Source organism: Myotis lucifugus, unplaced genomic scaffold (genome assembly GCF_000147115.1).
Source record: "Myotis lucifugus unplaced genomic scaffold, Myoluc2.0 scaffold_197, whole genome shotgun sequence".
In the NCBI taxonomy this organism is placed as follows: Eukaryota; Metazoa; Chordata; class Mammalia; order Chiroptera; family Vespertilionidae; genus Myotis; species Myotis lucifugus.
In genome coordinates, this window is record NW_005871245.1 from 1,421,309 (window position 1) to 1,440,456 (window position 19,148).

General features: G+C 39.3%; 1 protein-coding gene and 1 pseudogene across 2 annotated transcripts in view; one reads left to right on the forward strand and one right to left on the reverse strand.

The window, feature by feature from the left end:
- Positions 1-19,148, forward strand: part of EYA3 (EYA transcriptional coactivator and phosphatase 3) — a 59,940-nt gene that overhangs the window by 33,109 nt on the left and 7,683 nt on the right. For both annotated transcript variants that reach the window (XM_023760996.1, XM_023760997.1), the window contains 7 exons: positions 3,218-3,301; positions 4,760-4,849; positions 9,459-9,517; positions 13,987-14,147; positions 15,972-16,086; positions 17,284-17,405; positions 18,689-18,789. In XM_023760996.1, coding sequence (XP_023616764.1) covers positions 3,218-3,301; positions 4,760-4,849; positions 9,459-9,517; positions 13,987-14,147; positions 15,972-16,086; positions 17,284-17,405; positions 18,689-18,789 — 732 coding nt within the window. The remainder of the gene's footprint in view (positions 1-3,217; positions 3,302-4,759; positions 4,850-9,458; positions 9,518-13,986; positions 14,148-15,971; positions 16,087-17,283; positions 17,406-18,688; positions 18,790-19,148) is intronic.
- Positions 12,721-13,297, reverse strand: LOC102441854 (annotated as a pseudogene).

The following is a 19,148-nucleotide window of genomic DNA, read 5'->3' on the forward strand; positions in this document are numbered from 1 at the left end:
GGAAGGAAGGAAGGAAGGAAGGGAGGGAGGGAGCCTTTGGAGGGAGGGAGGGAGGGAGGGAGGGAGGGAGGGAAGGAGGGAGGGAGGGGAAGGAGAGAGAGAGGGAGGGAAGGAGGGAGGGAGGGAGGAAAGAAGAGAAAGAGGGAGGGAGGGAGGGAGGGAGGAAAGAAAAGAAAGAGAAAGAGAAAGAGAAAGAAAGAAAATCTAAAGTCCTAATATGGTTCTTGGGAAAAACAGAGAGAGCTCATTTTTGAAAATTGTGGTAAAATATACTTAACATAGTATTTACTATTTCTAAGTGTGATTCAGTGGTATTAAATGTTTTCACAAACTTTTTTTTTTTAAATCTTTATTGTTCAGATTATTACATTTGTTCCTCTTTTTTCCCCCCATAACTCCCCTCCTTCCAGCTCCCACCCCACCCTCCACCCTCACTCCCCACCCACTGTGTTCATCCATAGGTGCATGATTTTTGTCCAGTCACTTCCCGCATCTCCCACACCCCTTTTCCCCCCAAGAATAGTCAGTCCATTCCCTTTCTATGTCCCTGATTCTCTTATAATCACCAGTTCATTCTGTACATCAGGTTATTTATTCACTTGATTCTTAGATTCATTTGTTGATAGATGCATATTTGTTGTTCATAATTTGTATCTTTACCTTTTTCTTCTTCTTCCTCTTCTTAAAGGATACCTTTCAGCATTTCATATAATACTGGTTTGGTGGTGGTGAACTCCTTTAGCTTTTCCTTATCTGTGAAGCTCTTTATCTGACCTTCAATTCTGAATGATAGCTTTGCTGGATAAAGTAATCTTGGTTGTAGGTAATGTTTTCACAAACTTATTTAATTGTTGCCACTATTTATTTCCACAATCCTACTACACAAAAACTTTGTACCCATTAAGCAGTAACTCCCTTTTCTCTCTCCACTAGCCCCTAGTAACCTTTGTTCTACTTCCTGTCTTTTAATTTGCCTGTTTTAGATATCTCATAAAAAATAGCATAATACAATATCTATCCTTTTATGACAGACTTTTTTTCAAGGTCCATTCATTTTGTAGCAAGCATAAGAACTTTGTTTCTTTTTATGGCTGAATACTATTTCATTGTAGTATTAGGTATATACCGCATTTTGTTTATTCATCCTGTTGATGGACACCTAGGGTTCTTTCATCTTTGAGCTGCTAAATAGTGCTGCTATGAACAATGCTATACCAGTATCTCTGAGTACCTCTTTTCAGTGATTTTGGGTAAACCTAGGAGTAGAATTGCTGGATGATACGGTAATTCTATGTTCAACTTTTTGAGGAACCACCAAAATGTTTTCAATAGTGGCTATACCATCTAACATTCCCATCAGCATGCATGAGGATTCAGTTTCTCTACATCCTCAACCATATTTTTGATAATAGGCATCCTAATAGATGTGAAGTGGTATCTCATTGTGGTTTTGATTTGCATTTCCTTAATGACAAATAATATTGAACATCTTTTCATGTGTTTATTAGCCATTTGTTTATTTTCTTTAGAGAAATGTCTATTCAAATTCCTTGCCCTTTTTTTCTTATTCCTGAGGATATGTTCATTGATTTTATTTATTTATTTTTCATATATATTTATTAATTTCAGAGAGGAAGAGGGAGAGATGAAAACATCAGTGATGAGAGAGAATCATTGATCAGCTGCCTTCTGGACATCCCATACAAGGGGTCGAGCCTGCAACCCAGGCATGTGCCCTGACCGGGAATTGAATCCTGATCTCCTGATTCATAGGTCGATGATCAACCACAGAGCCACACCAGCCAGGCTGTTCATTGATTTTAGAGTGGGGGGGAGGAGGGAGGGAGAGAGAGAGAGAGAGAGAGAGAGAGAGAGAGAGAGAGAAGAGAAGAGAGAGAAGAGAGAGAAAATGAAAATCCTCGATTAGTTGTCTCCCATAGATACCCTGACTAGGAATCAAATCCACAACCTTTTTTCTGTTTTTGATGACACTCCAACCAACTGAGCCACCCAGCCAGGGTACTTACCCATTTTTAAACTGAGTTTTAAATTTGTTTTTTATTGAGTTTTAGGAATTTTTTATATATTCTAGATATTAATCCTTTGTCAGATATATGATATACAAATATTTTCTCCCATTCTGTGGATTGTCTTTTTACTCTCTTGATGGTATCAGGGTAATGCTAGCTTCATAGAGTGAGTTAAGAAATGTTCCCTCTTCTTCAACTTTTTGGAATAGCTTAAGACGACTTCTTTAAATGTTTGGTAGAATTTACCAGGATAGCCATCTTGTCCTAGGCTTTTCTTCCTTGGGATGTTTTTGATTACTGATCCAATCATCTTACCAGTTAAAGGTCTATTCTAATTTCTATTTCTTCTTGAGTCATTTGGCACTTTGTGTTTATTTAGAAATTTGTCCATTTCACCTAGGTTATTTGTTGGTGTACAGCTATCCGTAGTGTTCTCTTATAATCCTTTTTATTTCTAAAGTCTAAAATTAGTAATAATGTTCATTTCTGATTTTAGTCATTTGAGTTTTCTTTTTCTTAGTCTAAAAAGTTGTCAATTTTATAGATTTTTATTTTTTACAATATATTTTGATTGATTTCAGAGAAGAAGGGAGAGGGAGGGAGAGAAACATCAATGATGAGAGAGAATCATTGATTGGCTGCCTCCTGAATGCCCCCCACTAGGGGGCATGTGCCCTTGACTGGAATTGAACCTGGGACTCTTCAGTCTGCAGGCTGACGCTCTATCCACGGAGCCAAACTTAGCTAGGGCTTATAGATCTTTTTAAAGAACTGCTTTTAGTTTTGTTGATTTTCCTTGATTATTTTTCTATTCTATGCTTTATTTATCTCCATTCTAACTTTTATTATTTCCTTCCTTCTGCTGGCTTTTTCTAGTTTTTTAAATTGTACAGTTAGGTTATTAATTGAGATCTTTTTTAAGTTATGCATTTACAGCTGTAAATCTCCTTTTTAGCACTGCTTTTGCTGCATACTACAAATTTTTTTGTTGCATTTTTATTTTCATTCATTTCAACGTATTTTATAATTTCACTTGTGATTTCTTCTTCTATCCTTGATTATTTAAAATTGTGTTGTTTAATTTTCACGTATTTGTGAATTTTCCAGTTTTCCATTAATTTCTTGCTTTATCCCATTGTGATTAGAAAAGATGTTCACTCATTATTTTTCATATTTTCCTCCCTCAGCGGGTATTTCTGTGGGACTTGGATGAAACTATCATCATCTTTCACTCCCTTCTTACTGGATCCTATGCCCAGAAGTATGGAAAGGTAATTTGAGTCTTTCTTCCTTTGTTGTAACCATCCCTTTTCTGCTGTAAGAGCAGGTAACCAAAATCACTTTCTCTGCTACCTCCACCTTACCCTGGGCCTTTCCATGTTAAATTTCACCTAGTAGTTTTTACCAGGAAGACTGCATAGTCAGGCAGAGTTGATGATAAAGCTAGAGACTAGACCTGAGGTAAGTGGCGAAAGCTGAAGTTCTTTGAGAGTGGTATTTTGTATAAATGAAGTATGGGAATGATGCTCAAAACAGAGTGGAGTCTCGGGATTCTATATTCCAAAGACCAATCTATTATCCCTTAAGTTTCTTTTAACAACTTAAACTGTACATTTCATTTACCTAGTTCAAATTACAAATAAAATATAAAGTATCTTTCTAAAAGAGATTACATACCTTCTTAAATTAAATATACCAAGCAGAATTTAACTTGTTTTGTCATTAATCTAAACATCAGTTTTAATAGAGGGATGAGCTGTTTTTGAGCTATTGCCTATATATTTCTACACTAAACTACCTTCAGGCACCTATTTTTCTGTATTATAAATAGATTTTATAAAAATATCTGCCTCTTTTGCTCTCTTACTATTCCCATATATTCCTTATTGTCACAAATGTTTGTTTTAGGAGTAATTTCCACAGACTTTCAGTATATAGACTGGCAAGCTCCTACGCTAAATACCGTAACTAGGCTGTTTATAACATAAATAAATAAATAAAATAAGAGCATACAAACTCTAAATGAAGACCTGGTTGTTCATTTTAAAACTAAGTGCATTGGGGGTTGAAGATGAGGGTAAGTTACGTGCATTGCTTTTCCTGCAAATATTATGACTCTTCAGCCTTTGTTTACTTATTTCCTGGTTGTTGAGATTGTCAGATAGCTGATTTCTGGTATTATACTCTGTGTGTGTGTGTGTGTGTAGGGAAGATAATGGGTGTTACAATATTAATATTTTAGCAATAGTTAGAGTTTCTCCTGAAACAGAATCCCCCCCCCCAAAAATTCAAGTGTTGTGTTTTTTAAATATTTTTATTGAGTTTTATAGAGAGATGAAAGGAGAGGGAGAGGGAAACATCGATGTGAGAGCAACACATAGATTGGCTACCTCCTGCACGTCCCCTACAGGGCATTGAGTTTGCCAACTGGGCATATGCCCTGATCAGGAATCAAACCATCAACCTTATGGTGCACGGGACGACAAGGTTGTTTTTGTTTTTGTTGTTTTTAAGTGGGTTTGGTCTTCTAGAAACTAAAGTCTTGAAATTTTTAACTTTTCATAATTCCACATTCTTAAAACTGAATGAAATTGCATCAGTAATAGTTGGAAGCACTATTGTGGGTCTGTGTTGTTCTGGCCTTGACCCAAATAATTTTTAAATATTTAAGGATCAGAACCAGATCTGTGAGTATCAAGTCAAGCAATTTTTCTCTTATTGTATTCCAGGACCCAACAGTAGTGATTGGCTCAGGTTTAACTATGGAAGAAATGATTTTTGAAGTGGCTGATACACACCTATTTTTCAATGACTTAGAGGTAAGCATTTTAAATTGTTTCTGTGCTTTAATGAAACATTTTGTTCAGTAACTATTTAGTGCTTATTTAGTTAGAGGATATGTGGGTAGGGTGGGTATAGAGAGGCCAGCTGGTTACTTAGATCTATATAGTCTTGTAGAAATAGTGCCTTGGCTAAGTCATCACAGTCTTGGTTCTATCCCTCAATTTTATTGGCTCAAAAATTTTATTGTTTTTCTGGAAGTTATCTAGCTCTGTTTTGCCAACCCATTAGGCAAAACACAGATTCCAAAATTTCAATTTATTCATATATATTAAATAATATATAAGGTGGGTTTGACTTTTTTTTGTGCTCTTCTTTTTAATATATATTTTTATTGACTTCAGAGAGGAAGGAAGAGATAGAAACATCAATGATGAGAGAAAATCATTGATTGGCCGCCTCCCACTCACTTCCCACTGGGGGATTGAGTCCACAACCATGTGCCCTGACCAGGAATTGAACCCTGGCATACTGGTTCAAAGGTTGACACTCAACCAACTGAGCCACACTGGCCAGGCGATTATTTGTGGTCTTACGTGTATTTGACTATTCTTCAATTTTACCTTCTTTTTTTTTTTAAATAAATCTTTATTGTTCAGATTATTATAGTTGTTCCTCTTTTTCCCCCCATAGCTCCTCTCCACCCATTTCCCACCCCACGCTCTGCCCTTACCCCCCCACTGTCCTCATCCATAGGTGTACGATTTTTGTCCAGTCTCTTCCCACACCCCCCAAACCCCTTTGCTCCCTGAGAATTGTCAGTCCACTCCCTTCTTAAAGAATACCTTTCAGCATTTCATATAGTACTGGTTTGGTGTGATGAACTCCTTTAGCTTTTTCTTATTGTTGATAGATATGTATTTGTTGTTCATAATTTTTATCTTTACCTTTTTCTTCATCCTCTTCTTAAAGAATACCTTTCAGCATTTCATATAGTACTGGTTTGGTGTGATGAACTCCTTTAGCTTTTTCTTATCAGTGAAGCTCTTTATCTGACCTTCAATTCTAAATGATAGCTTTGCTGGATAAAGTAATCTTGGTTGTAGGTTCTTGCTATTCATCACTTTGAATATTTCTTGCCACTCCCTTCTGGCCTGCAAAGTTTCTGTTGAGAAATCAGCTGACAGTCGTATGGGTACTCCCTTGTAGGTAACTGACTTTTTTTCTCTTGCTGCTTTTAAGATTCTCTCTTTGTCTTTTGCTCTTGGCATTTTAATTATGATGTGTCTTGGTGTGTGTGGTCCTCTTTGGATTCCTTTTGTTTGGGGTTCTATGCGCTTCCTGGACTTGGAAGTCTATTTCTTTCACCAGATAGGGGAAGTTTTCTGTCATTATTTCTTCAAATAGGTTTTCAATATCTTGCTCTCTCTCTTCTTCTGGCACCCCTAAAATTCGGATGTTGGGACGCTTGAAGTTGTCCCAGAGGCTCCTTACACTATCTTGATATTTTTGGATTCTTTTTTCTTTTTGCTTTTCCGGTTGGGTATTTTTTGCTTCTTCATATTTCAAACCTTTGACTTGATTCTTGGGATTCTCTTGTCTGCTGTTGGATCTCTGTATATTATTCTTTATTTCAGTCAGTGTATGCTTAATTTCTAGTTGGTCCTTTTTCATATCCTTGAGGGTCTCACTAAATTTATCGGCGGTTTCTAGAAAATTGTTGAAAAACCTTAAAAGTGTGGTTTTGAACTCTATATCCAGTAGTTTGCTTTTCTCCATTTCTGTCATTTGTGATCTGTTTCTTTGTCCCCACATTTAGGCTGCTTTCCTGTGTTGATAGAGTGGCTTTGTGTGCTAGGTGTCCTATAGGGCCCAGTGGCTCAGCCTCCCCAATTACCTGAGGTGGGCACTCTTGGTGCACCCCCTTGTGGGCTTTGTGCACAGTCTTGTTGTAGTTAAGCCTTGATTGTTGTAGGTATCACTGGGAGGAATTGACCTCCAGGCCAGTTGTCTGTGAGAATCAGCTGTGTTTATGGTGGGAGAACTTCTGTCCTGAAGACACCCTTCTGGGGCAAGACTTGCTTCAGTGGGGCTTTGGTGTTCACTGAGTCTGCCCCCTGAGTGTGTCCCTTATGGATCTGAGGAGTTGTAATCTGGATGGTCCCACTCTGACCACTGGGTACACTGGCTCTTGGATCTCTAAGGAGGTGCTAAGTTAGCCTCTGCCTGAGGCTACCCAGCAGGAGCTACGGAGAGATCTGCAGATTCCTCTTCCTTTTTGGGGGGTTTGGAGGTACCCAGATGAGGCCCAGCTGAGAAGCAATGCAAGCTGCTGTGGGGCCTTGGGCCTTCTCTTGGAAGTTCTGGGTCTGTCTGGCCCAGCTGCAGTTTGTTAGGTAATTTTCAGATTGCAAAGGGCCAGGGCATTCATATGCAAAAGCATCTGCTCACAGCTTGGGTGGGGCGGGGTCTCAGGGAATCAACAGGGTGGAGCAAACAGCTATGGCGGGTCCTCAGTCCTGCCCTAAGAGGCCCCTGGGTCTCAGTGTCCCGCAGTAAGCACTGCAAGCACCTCTGAGAGAAAGCCGCCCTCGAGTTCCGACCGATGCCAGACAGTCCAGTTTCTCCCCGTATGAGTCTGGGTCCCCAGAGACTCGCCCGGAACTGGAGTTCAGAGCTGTCGGGAGCTTGAGACTCCCTCCCGATTGAAAAAGACACTGGAGTCCTCTGTAGCCAGCCCTTTCCGCATGCGAGCCTCCACCTCCGTACCTCTGCACTTCTGCACCTCCTCTGAGTATCAGTGTTCTTTTCTCTTTCCTTCCAGTTGTAGAATTTCCACTCAGCCAGCCTTCCTGTGGTTCTGGACGATGTTTGTTTTGTCTTTTAGTTGTAGTTTTGAAGTAGTTGTGGGAGGCAGCAATTTCCGGTGTTTACTTATGCCGCCATCTTGGTTTATCAATTTTACCATCTTAAAAGAATCTCTAGATTTGTCAGAGTAACAGCTGTAATTCATTTTATTTTATACATGCTGATTTTCCATGGATGAGTTAGCCTTGACATCCAGAGTCGCTGTATAGTTAAGTGCCAGGAAAACCAGGAAACACTGAGAGCTTCTTGGTGAATTTTTTGGCTTTGACATTTTAGTTAGCCTTTGAGGTAAACATGGTTTAGTGGAAAGAACACAGACCTGGGAGTCAGAAGACCGGAGTGTGAGTCCCAAGTTAGGAAAGTTATCTTCCCACCTTTCGGCCTCAGTGAAGCAGTTATTCTACACAACAAACTATTAAAAGTTGTTCTATCTGGGGAGGAGGATGCATTGCTGGGACACGGAAGTAGGAAGGAGCAGATTTGTCACTTAATATCCTTTTGAATTTTGAACTGTATGCCAAATGTATTACCTAGTTTTAAAAATAGTGAAAATTTTAAAGTAAATTAAGATAGCATTTTATAAACATGAAATAATTCTATTCCTTTTCAAATATAATCCAGTTCTACTTAAGAGACAATTCTCCAACAAATTAAATTAATAAGGCTCTAAACTCTAATACTTTACTGTAAGCTCCACGATGCTTTAATCTTTCCTCAACTTCACATGTTGAGAAGTTAGGACATCAGAGTTATTCAGCAACATTTGTTGAAAACTTATTATCTGCCAGTAATTATTGCCAAATTGTATTTGTAATGATTTTCTAGACATAGTCCTCACTCAGGACTGAAAGTTCTGTGAAGAATTTGACCTGAATGTGTTCCTGCCCCTGAGGTCAATGGTTATCAACTTTAGGGGGCATAAGAATCACCTGGTTGTTAAAAATGAAGATTCTAGGACTTCACTCCCAGAAATTCTATTCAAGTAGTTCTGGGGTGGACCCAAGAATATGCATTTTTTAAAAACTTCCCTAGAGGATTCTGATGCAGGTGGACATTACAATACCACCCTAGGTGATGTCAGAGGAGTAAATCTGTTAGAGTTAGGCAGTGGGTGGCATTTTATGTCAGTACTAATGTGGGTTTGGTGGAAAGAACCTTGAGTCTGAATTAGAAGGCTCTTTCTAGATTCTTTCTACCACTCACTTGGGTAAATCATTTTACCTCACTTTTATAACATGAGGAGATTGACTTAGACGAACTCTTCTGTGTACCAGATTTGAATTTATAAATTTCTGTTTCAGTCACTTTCAGTTGTGATACTACACTCTACCAACATCTGTTTCTTCTGCAAGAATTTATTGGGTACATGCTGCATAAGGTCACTGGACTAGACCAGAGGAGTACAAAAGAGATGGAAGATAGGGGTCGTGTTGTAAGAGGCCTACAGTGTAATAGAAATTTCAATCTAGTATAGAACATGGACACACCTGACAATGTAAGGGAGTTTGTGCTCATACCTAGGAGCTGTTGGAAAAATGAACTATAGAGATAAGAGCATAAGTGAGGGTTGGCTTGGTTAAGGTTTCATGAAGACTGTGCTGTATGAATTAGGCCTTAAAAGAAGATGGACAGCAAGGGGGGTGAGAGTGATCCTCCAAGAGAGGCCATAAGGCATTTCATCATTCCACCATTGTTTGTGGTGTTTTTACAATATGTCATGTTGGTACTAGCACTTCTACTGGCCAGCCTGAAATAGTGTATGATTTTGTCTTTTAACAGGAGTGTGACCAGGTGCATGTGGAAGATGTGGCTTCTGATGACAATGGCCAAGACTTAAGGTGATAAAAACAACGATGCCTTAAATACTAGTACACCATAAGACATAATCTAGGCTTAGAGGAAAACAAAGAAAATCATTGGTTTCCTCCATCAGTCTTGCTTTATTGCAATATTTGCTTTATTATGGTGGTCTGGAACCGAACCCATAATATCTCCAAGGTAAACCTATATCAGTTATCTATTGTATAACAGATTATCCCAAACTTAGTACCTTAAAATAATACTCCCTCTGTCCCATAATAATAGTAGCAGTTGATGAATGTAATTTGTCCCATAATAATAGTAGCAAAAGAAAATAAATATAGAATGCAACATTTATTATCAAAAAACTAGATTAAATTAAACAATAAATTAAAAATAGTACCCCTAATTTTTATTTTGAGTGTTCAGATAGTTTCTGGATTTTTTAATAATTTTGTTACTGCATTTTAAACTTGTAGGTAGGATCTCTTGGCTGCGAAGCTTTGCTTTCTCTATATGCGTGAGCTTAAAATTATTGGAGCCATCGTTCTTCATTGCTTCCAACATAACTTGTTGAAGTGACAGAAACGTATTATCCAGTATTTCAGGAGAAATATTATCAAAGGCTAATATGGTGCCTCTTCTGCTAAGAGGAATATGTCTAAGTTTTTCAAGTTTTTCTCCATAATCTTTGCATTTATGTCCACAGTTTTGTTTTTTCAAAGAATCAACACTAGCATAAGATTCTCCTTGACAATTATTTTCGGAAGCACATTTCCAAATTCTTGATATGGTCATTCTGTTGCACTTAAATTGTTTTGCAGCTAATGTAATTGCACCTTTCTGCAACTTTTCCTTTTTCTTTTGATGCATCAAGAACTGGACAATTGCAACTCGATCTTTGCTTGAAAACTCTCTTTTTTCATCTTACTTTTACAATAGGTTGATATTCAACTGAAATAAAACAATTGATTTCGATCAGCAGATGAAATTAGAAAAATAGTTATAATTCGTAATAATTAGATTAACCTAAAAATTGAAAGATGTGTCAAAACAAATGACAGATGTCATGAAACATTGATTTTGATTGAAGGCTTTGCAATTTTGCGCTACAACATAACTTACAGCTGCATTCGCCAATAATTCCCATTTAAATATTCACTTGCTACTATTATTATGGGACAGAGGGAGTAAACATTTATCATCTCATAGTTTCTCTAAGTCAGAAATTTGAAAGTGACTTAGCTAGGTAGTTCCGAATTAGGGTCTCTTAGATTGAAATCAAGACATTGGCAGGAGCTAAATTCATCTGAAGGTTTTATTAGAGAGGGAACCTGATTTCAGCCTCTTGCCTGTGGCTGATAACAGGAGGCCTCAATTCCTCACTGTGTGCCTCTGCATGGGGCAGTTTGAGTGTTCTCAAGTGACAGCTGGCTTCCCTCAGAGCAAGTGCTCCAGGAGAGAGCAAGAGAAGTCTAGTCTCTGAAGTCTAACACCATGTTCTGTTTACACTCCAATACATTACATACCCAAAGGAGCGGAATTAGAGGAGAGGAGCATTGAAGAATCTGTGGACATAATTTAAAGCCACCCAGTGAACTATGAGCTTAATAAACTAGCCAACAGATGACTGAAAGAGAACATCCCTATTATCTTACTATTATTAATATTTTGTGTTATTACCTTCCATTATTTTATATATTTTTAAATATTTTTTTCACAAAGGAATATAAAACTATTAACCACTGTTTACCAGTATTTATAATAAAGTAAACATACACTTGAGTAACATTCTGTTTACTACAAAGCTGTTGTTTTTCCTGGCTTTTGTTGAACCAGTACCCCAAATACTGAGACTGAGCCTACATGTAAGGAATGAGTTGGAGTAAAGAGAAAACATGCAGATCAAGGGTGTGCCTGGCCTGTAGTATGCATATAAGATCTTTGGTTAATCTCTTCCTGCCCTCCCCCTCCCCACTTTCCTCTGAGATTCATCAGTCTGTTCCATGTTTCCATGCCTGTTCATTGAGCATCTGCCCCCTGGTGGTCAGTGTGCATCATAGCTAACTGTCGGACAGTAGCTTAGGCTTTTATATAGCCTATCTAATAATAGACAAACATGGTAATTAACTGTACCTCCGACACGCTTCCCATTGGCTAATCAAGGCAATATGCAAATTAACTGCCAACCAAGATGGCGGCCGGCAGCCAGGCAGCTGAAGCAAACAGGAGGCTTGCTTGCTCCAGTGATGGAGGAATCCAAGGTTCCCCGCCTGCCGCTGCTGGCCTCTGAGCTGCACTCTAAGAAACAATGTTGCAATTATAGAAGCTAAACAAACCCCAGAAACCTGCTTTCAGCCAGCTGGGCCTCAGAGCTGGAGCTGTAACACTGTTTCAATTATAGAAGCCAAACAAACCCAGATACCTGCTTTCAGCAGCCAAGGTCTCAGAGCTGGAGCCGAGCCTCAGAGCTAAAGCCGGCTCTCAGTTCCAGTGACAGCCATAGAAGGTAAATAAATCCCAGAATAAAAAAGAAAAAAAGGAGAGGTTGGGAGCTTCAGTCACCCACCAGCCTGAAAACGGCCCTCAGCCCCTCACCCAGACTGGCCAGGCACACCAGTGGGGACCCCCACCCTGAAGGGGGTGTGACCAGTGCAGACAGCCATCATCCCCTCATCCAGGCTGGCCAGGCATCCAAGCGGGACCCCCACCCTGATCCGGGACACCCTTCAGGGCAAACCAGCCGGCCCCCACCCATGCACCAGGCCTCTATCCTATATAGTAAAAGGGTAATCTGCAAACTGACCCTAACAGCAGAAGGACTGGGAATGACTGGTCACTATGACACACACTGACCACCAGGGGGAAGACGCTCAATGCAGGAGCTGCCCTCTGGTGGTCAGGGCGCTCTCACATGGGAGGAGCTCTGCTCAGCCACAAGCCAGGCTGACAGCTGCCAGTACAGCGGTGGTGGTGGGAGCCTCTCCTGCCACCTCAGCAGCGCTAAGGATGTCCGACTGCAGCTTAGGTCTGCTCCCCGCTGGCAAGTGGACATCCCCCGAGGGCTGCCAGGCTACCATAGGGATGTCTGATTGCCATCTTAGGCCCAATGCCCCGGGGAGCAGGTCTAAGCCAGCAGGTAGTCATCCCCTGAAGGGTCCCAGACTGCGAGAGGGCACAGGCCGGGCTGAGGGACCCCCCGCTTCTCCCCCAAGTGCACAAATTTTTGTGCACCGGGCCTCTAGTACAGATATAAAAGGAATAATGGAAACAAATATTGGGATTCGTCTTCTGGATAAGAATGCCAAGTTAGTCTTTCTTCATAGAAAGCAATTACAATTTGAGGACACTTCATATTTGCCTCTTGCCAGCACCAGATCAGCCTCATCTGAATCTTTCCATTTCATGAGAAACATTAACTCTCCACTGCTGTCGGTGACACCAATTATTTGTTCAGGATCAAGACCTCTGGCAAAGCCTCTTGGTTTATCAGCAGCATCTCTTTTCTTCTTTGCAATCATCAGATTCACTGTCAGATAAAAACTTTCTTTTTGTACTATCTTTTTCTTTACCAGCTTTTTGAGAATTAAGAGATGCTTTAATCAACTCAGCAATCTAAATTTTCTTCAGGTCCCCAAGTATTATCAGCATCTGTGAATCCTTTCCACTTCAGGAAATACTCCACCTTCCCATTCACTACACATCGATCCAATACTTTTCCACTACAAATTCTTCAGGCTCTGCCTCTTCAACTTTTTTACTCTTTCCATCTGTTTCTTTCCCATTTTTTGCAATGTAGTTTTATTGGAGGCCGTTTTTTATTGCAGACTCAAAGAGCTATTACCGCCTCCATGCAGCTCCGCATCCCATGTCTCTGGCTTCTCCAGTGTCTCTGGCCCTGCATGCCTTCAGCTCCCTATTTTTTAATATTTTTATTGATTTCAGAGAGGGAGAGAGAAACATCAATGATGAGAGAGAATCACTGATCAGCTGCCTCCTGCACGCCCCACACTGGGGATCAAGCTCGCAACCTGGGGATGTGCCCTTGATCGAACTCGAACTCGGGACCCTTCAGTCCTCAGGCCGATGCTCTACCCACTGAGCAAAACCAGCTAGGGCCCATTATTTTTTTACTTTTTTTCTTTACATAGTTGCAATCATTTTATATATACATACACAAAAATTTTATTTTCTGGGTTTTTTTTTCACTGTAAGATATTCTGTCATTAATGAAAGGATGCTTCATTTCAAGCTAACCTCTGCGGGATGCTGGTGCTTGTTCCTACCTCTCTTTCCCTAGTCTTCATCCTTTTTTTGATAGATGTAATAGGGGTGATATAGAGGAATAGTGAAAGATAGACTCTGAGACATAGATATTAGGGAAAAGATTCTCAAAGCCCTTAGTTTTGGTGTCAAGTGCTAGGAATAGGACAGAGAATCCCAAGTGGCATTCATCCAAACCCCATGCAGTATAGATTTTAATTTTCATTATCCTCTCTCTCTGCAGCAACTATAGTTTCTCAACAGATGGTTTCAGTGGCTCAGGAGGCAGTGGCAGCCATGGTTCCTCTGTGGGTGTACAGGGAGGTGTGGACTGGATGAGAAAACTGGCTTTCCGTTACCGAAAAGTGAGAGAAATCTATGATAAGCATAAAAGCAACGTGGGTGGTAAGTGTGGCATACAATCAGTCTGATTTTCTCTTTCCTTCTGATTTACTGCTTTCTTTTCCGGGAATTCCTTAGAACTCTCTGACAACTGTTTATGAATTTGTGCCACAGTAACATATCAGGACAAGTCATATATAACAAGTCACTAGGTGGTTTATAGTGGATGGAAAACTAGGTCCAGGAGTATAGGGTGGCAGTATCCATGTGTTATGATTTGAAGGACCTTGGAAATTCTTTCTACCTAGAAATATCTCATGTCAGGTGCCACCAGGCCTGAATTCTATTATTTGGGATTAATTAGTGATAGATTGTCCAAATTAGAAGAGACATTAGATATCTATTGAGAAAATTGCTGTCCATCTTGAAAGTAACAAGGGCAGATACCATAGCAAGTTAATTACCTACCACAGCTAGAATCCACATCCCTGAATTCTTGGTCCACTTTACATTCATGCAATTCTTTTTCTAGTGATATACCATTATGAGAAAATATTTAAAATTGTAAGCCATCACCCTCAAACTTTTACATACCTAAAATGTTGGATGAAATTTCAAGGATTTCCTACACTGCCTAAAGGTATATTAACCTAGGTCAAGAGAATCTTCCTACAATACCATGCTACCGCTTTCTGTGCTGCAGAAAGTAAAAATAGGACTTTGAAAGTCAATTTAGTTCATTTCTGTTACATTCTTTCAATACCAGGTAAAAATCACAGGCAACTGGGCTTTGGGAGTCAAATTTAAGTGTCTGATTATTTTTTTTGCCTAGTAAATACCTGGACCTAATTTGCTGTAGAAAGTAATATAACCCTCTATAAGAATATCCACCTGTATTTTGTAAAAATTTTGAATTGTCAAAGTGCCACATCATATTATTAGTTAAGTAAAAGACATATATGTTTATGTTATACATGCCATAGAGGTATTGGTTTTGTTTTATTAGAAACATTGAAAATCATCTAATTCTAGGCTTGCATTATGAAACCATCAATCTGAAAACAAATTATACGCAGTTCTAGTCCTCATAGAAATGCCTTCTATTTTTATGGAGTATTGGTAATAGATTACAGGATTCTTCTTCACTATAGAAAATTCAGGGCCAGATTTATTATTTGAATATTATAACTCAAGTGTCTGATAATATGCTCTCATCAGATAAATTCTGTTTTGTTATGCTTAATTATCTGATCTTAAACAGTGTCTTGGTCTCTTACTCGCTGGAGTTGTTTCAGAAGTAAATACAGTACAAGTACATGACATTCATAGAGGTTGTCATTCAACCTGGAATCTCAGGTTGATGTCTTCTGAAAGGGGTAAAGGAAAAGCACAGTCACCAGGAGAGGCAGTGGAAAGACTTTTGAGACCAAAAGCCACTAACTTTCTGTGTAATCTTAGCAGCCCTTTCCTCCCTGGGTTCTGGTTTCTTTAGAAAGAGATTGGGATAGTGCAGACTCTTCTTTTAGCTCTAACACTTATTTTTCCCCTTTGGTTCTTGAGCCCATGTCTAAATCAGTGCTACTCAGGGAATGGTCCACCAGTCTGCAGATTCTGCTGCTGATTCATGATGAAAGAGCTTGTGTCAGAATCTAATCATATTGTTTCCTCAGCTGGTTTTGTTGCGCCTGGTAGCAAACATTCTGATGAAGAAAGTGAAAAAGATATTTTGAGCAGACTACTCCAGCGTTTTACTAAGAAGAGAACTGTATTAGTTCAGTAGAAATTTTAATGACACACTATTTCTCAATTGAATTCTAGAACTTGTTTCGTGGATGTCAGCAAGGATATGTTGTCAAATGATAAATGTGTCTGCTTTTATTCCCAAAGGCCTTCTCAGTCCCCAGAGAAAGGAAGCACTGCAGAGACTAAGAGCAGAAATTGAAGTTTTAACAGATTCCTGGTTAGGTACTGCATTAAAGTCCTTACTTCTCATCAAGTCCAGGTATGAAAATGGTTCCTTTAGGTCTCATCCCCTCAGAGATACACTCTTTCCTACACCAGTATAGGACAAGCCATTCCCAAAATAGGATGTGGGGTGGGGAGAGAGGAGTTTAAGTGAAGCAAGGAAGTATGTAGTAGGTTAGTGGGAGGCAGGGCCATTTTATGCTAATAACACACCTTAAAGTTTTAAGAGAATATATATGAAAGCCTTTTTCTTGCCCTTTCTTTTTTTTTAAATATTTTTTTATTGATTTGAGAGAAAGAGAGAGAAACATTGATCGGCTGCTCCTGCATGCCCTCACTGGGGATCCAGCCTGCAACCCAGGCATGTGCCCTGACCAGGAATCAAACTGGTGACCTCTTGGTGCATGGGACAATGCTCAATCCACGAAGCCACACCAGCCAGGGCTTCCCCTTACTTTTTGCTCACGAAATTAAAACTCAGTAAATCATAATCTCCAGCCCAAGAGTTGGGCCTGGTGACATCAAAGGATACATATAGGAGACATATCTCAAATATCCTAAGTACAGGAAGTTTCAAAAAAATGTACCAAAACTTACTCAGGAAGGCAGGACTCAAAAGAAAAGGATACAGTAAGCAGATTAAGGAGATTTCAGTTTAAAGCTGATAATGGGAAATAAATACAGTCATAATTGTATCTAAATCTCTTACTGATTTCTTCCTCAAAACAGGAATTCCAGACCTATATCCTAATAGAGCAAACATTAAAACTGACACAGGTTATTCACTGAAGTTTATAAAGGACCTGTGAAATTAATGTGTATTCTGGAATCTATGTTGCTATTACATGAAGAACAGAGAAGACTTAAATCATATCTCATTAAGAACTGGGTTGCATTCGGATGAAATAGCACTGTAACTGAAAGTCTGTCATTTGTTTCCTAGAGAGTAGTATCAATGACATGGGTTGGTGGTAATTGCTAACAAGTGCAGTGAGCGAATTATCAGAGGGAAATGAGGCAAGAATCAAGTTGCTGCTCTGTGCCCACTATAGAATCTCTGTCCTTTAATATGGAAAGTAAGTAAACCTGAGATAATTAGAACAATAACTGAACATTGACATTGAACAAATATCATTACCAGGCCCTTTAAGGTTAATTTTTAATGGTTAGATCTAAAGGTCACATCCTGGGTTGGTTCACCCTTTTCTTTTCTCTCCTTATTTCTCCCTTCTAGGAAGAATTGTGTTAATGTTCTGATCACTACAACCCAGCTGGTTCCAGCTCTGGCCAAGGTTCTCCTATATGGGCTTGGAGAAATATTTCCTATTGAAAACATCTATAGTGCTACCAAAATTGGTATGGTTTCTATTCAGTTTCTTATCACTTGCCTTACAATAATATTTCCTACTATGATGTACTTATTGTTTACCAGTTCCTCTGTTAGACATTATATATATATAGTCTATCTCCTCACAACAGTCTTCTGATATTACTGATGAGGCAGTTCAGGCTTAACAGTTATGTAGCTTGCACAAGACTTCACAAGATAATAAGTTACATAAACAGGATTCAAATCCAGATCTGTGGGACTTTGTTCTTTTCCTTTATAATATTTGAAAGGACATAATATCTAGTTTAGAAATCTACTTTTGCCTCATTTCAGATTTCTTTTTCACATAGAGAGCGCTGCAATATAGTATAATAGAAAAATCACTTAACTGAAGAAGGTGGCAAAAGCAGGGAAATAAAGTATAAGAGATGGCAAAGAAAAAGGAGAGAAAACAATTTCCTTTTTATATATTTCTGCAAATAAAAAGCAGTATCACCTGTGCATGTTTTATGTGTAGGTTCCAAATGGGATTTGAATTTTTATTACCGTATATCTAAAAACAGTCTGCAATGTATTGAAACACCCATTTCCCCAAGGTTAAGTTCAGTGATATAGTATCTCAGTTGCAGTTACAAAATATAATAGTGAGGAAATTCCAGATATGACAAATGTTGCTGCAATATTTATTGGTACTCTGGGGTTCCTCCCCTACTGAAAGCCATAAGGCTCATTCATGCCCAGGATTGTTTCTGGAAAATAAAGAATTGGAGGGCAATGGCTGTTTGTCTGTTTCTTATTACTAACAAGAAATCGAGGCCTTATGCTCCCACTTTCCCCCCTACACTAAAATAGTTTCCCCTCAAAAAATATCGTTTCATAATGTCCAGAGCCTAGACTTGGAATCAGGAGCCCAAAGTCTAGCTATAAACTTGTTTGGATCTGGGCAAGTCACTAGTCCCATTTCATCTGTTAAAATAGGGTACGGTACCTATCTCACTGGATTATTTTGAGAATTAAGTAAGGAATAACTTGAAAACTGCTTTGTAAGCTGTCAAGTACAGGAGATGTGGAAAAGGGAAGTGGTGCTCACAGTTCTCACACTGTCTCGGCCACTTAGCCTCCCATTTATAGGTGCAGAGAGCCTCCTGGGATCTCTAGCTGCCCCCGCTACTACTCGCCAAGCAAACTTCAGGGGCTGCCACTTACTTTGTCTGTGAACAGGCCGGTGAACCTAGCAGCAGCCTTTTCTTTGCTGTTGAAAAAAAGGTAGGACAGGATGTCCTAATAGGAAATTGCTTTCTCTCATCAGGTAAAGAGAGCTGCTTTGAGAGAATTGTGTCAAGATTTGGAAAGAAAGTCACATATGTAGTGATTGGAGATGGACGAGATGAAGAAATTGCAGCCAAACAGGTAATCATGGTAAAGAAAATGTGGGAATTTCAGGACCTGTTGCTCTCATTTGTGTATGCTTTGGAAAGGGAAAGAAATTCTAAGGAGAATCTGAACCTGACTTCAGTGTTCTTCCTTGGATCAGTTATCTACTTGGAGAGGTAGTGACCTTCATCCAGACACTTTTTTGTTTTGTTTTGTTAGGTTTTTCAGTTTTTACAGAGGACATCGGACCTTTGAATTGTCTAATAACACACATTGATGACAACACAAAAAATCTGTAGTTCAGGGTAATGTGGGAGGATAAAATATTAACTCGTTGTTTGTTGCAATGTTAGCTCAGAAGTAATGTTTTCGGAAGACTGACCAGAGAATTTATT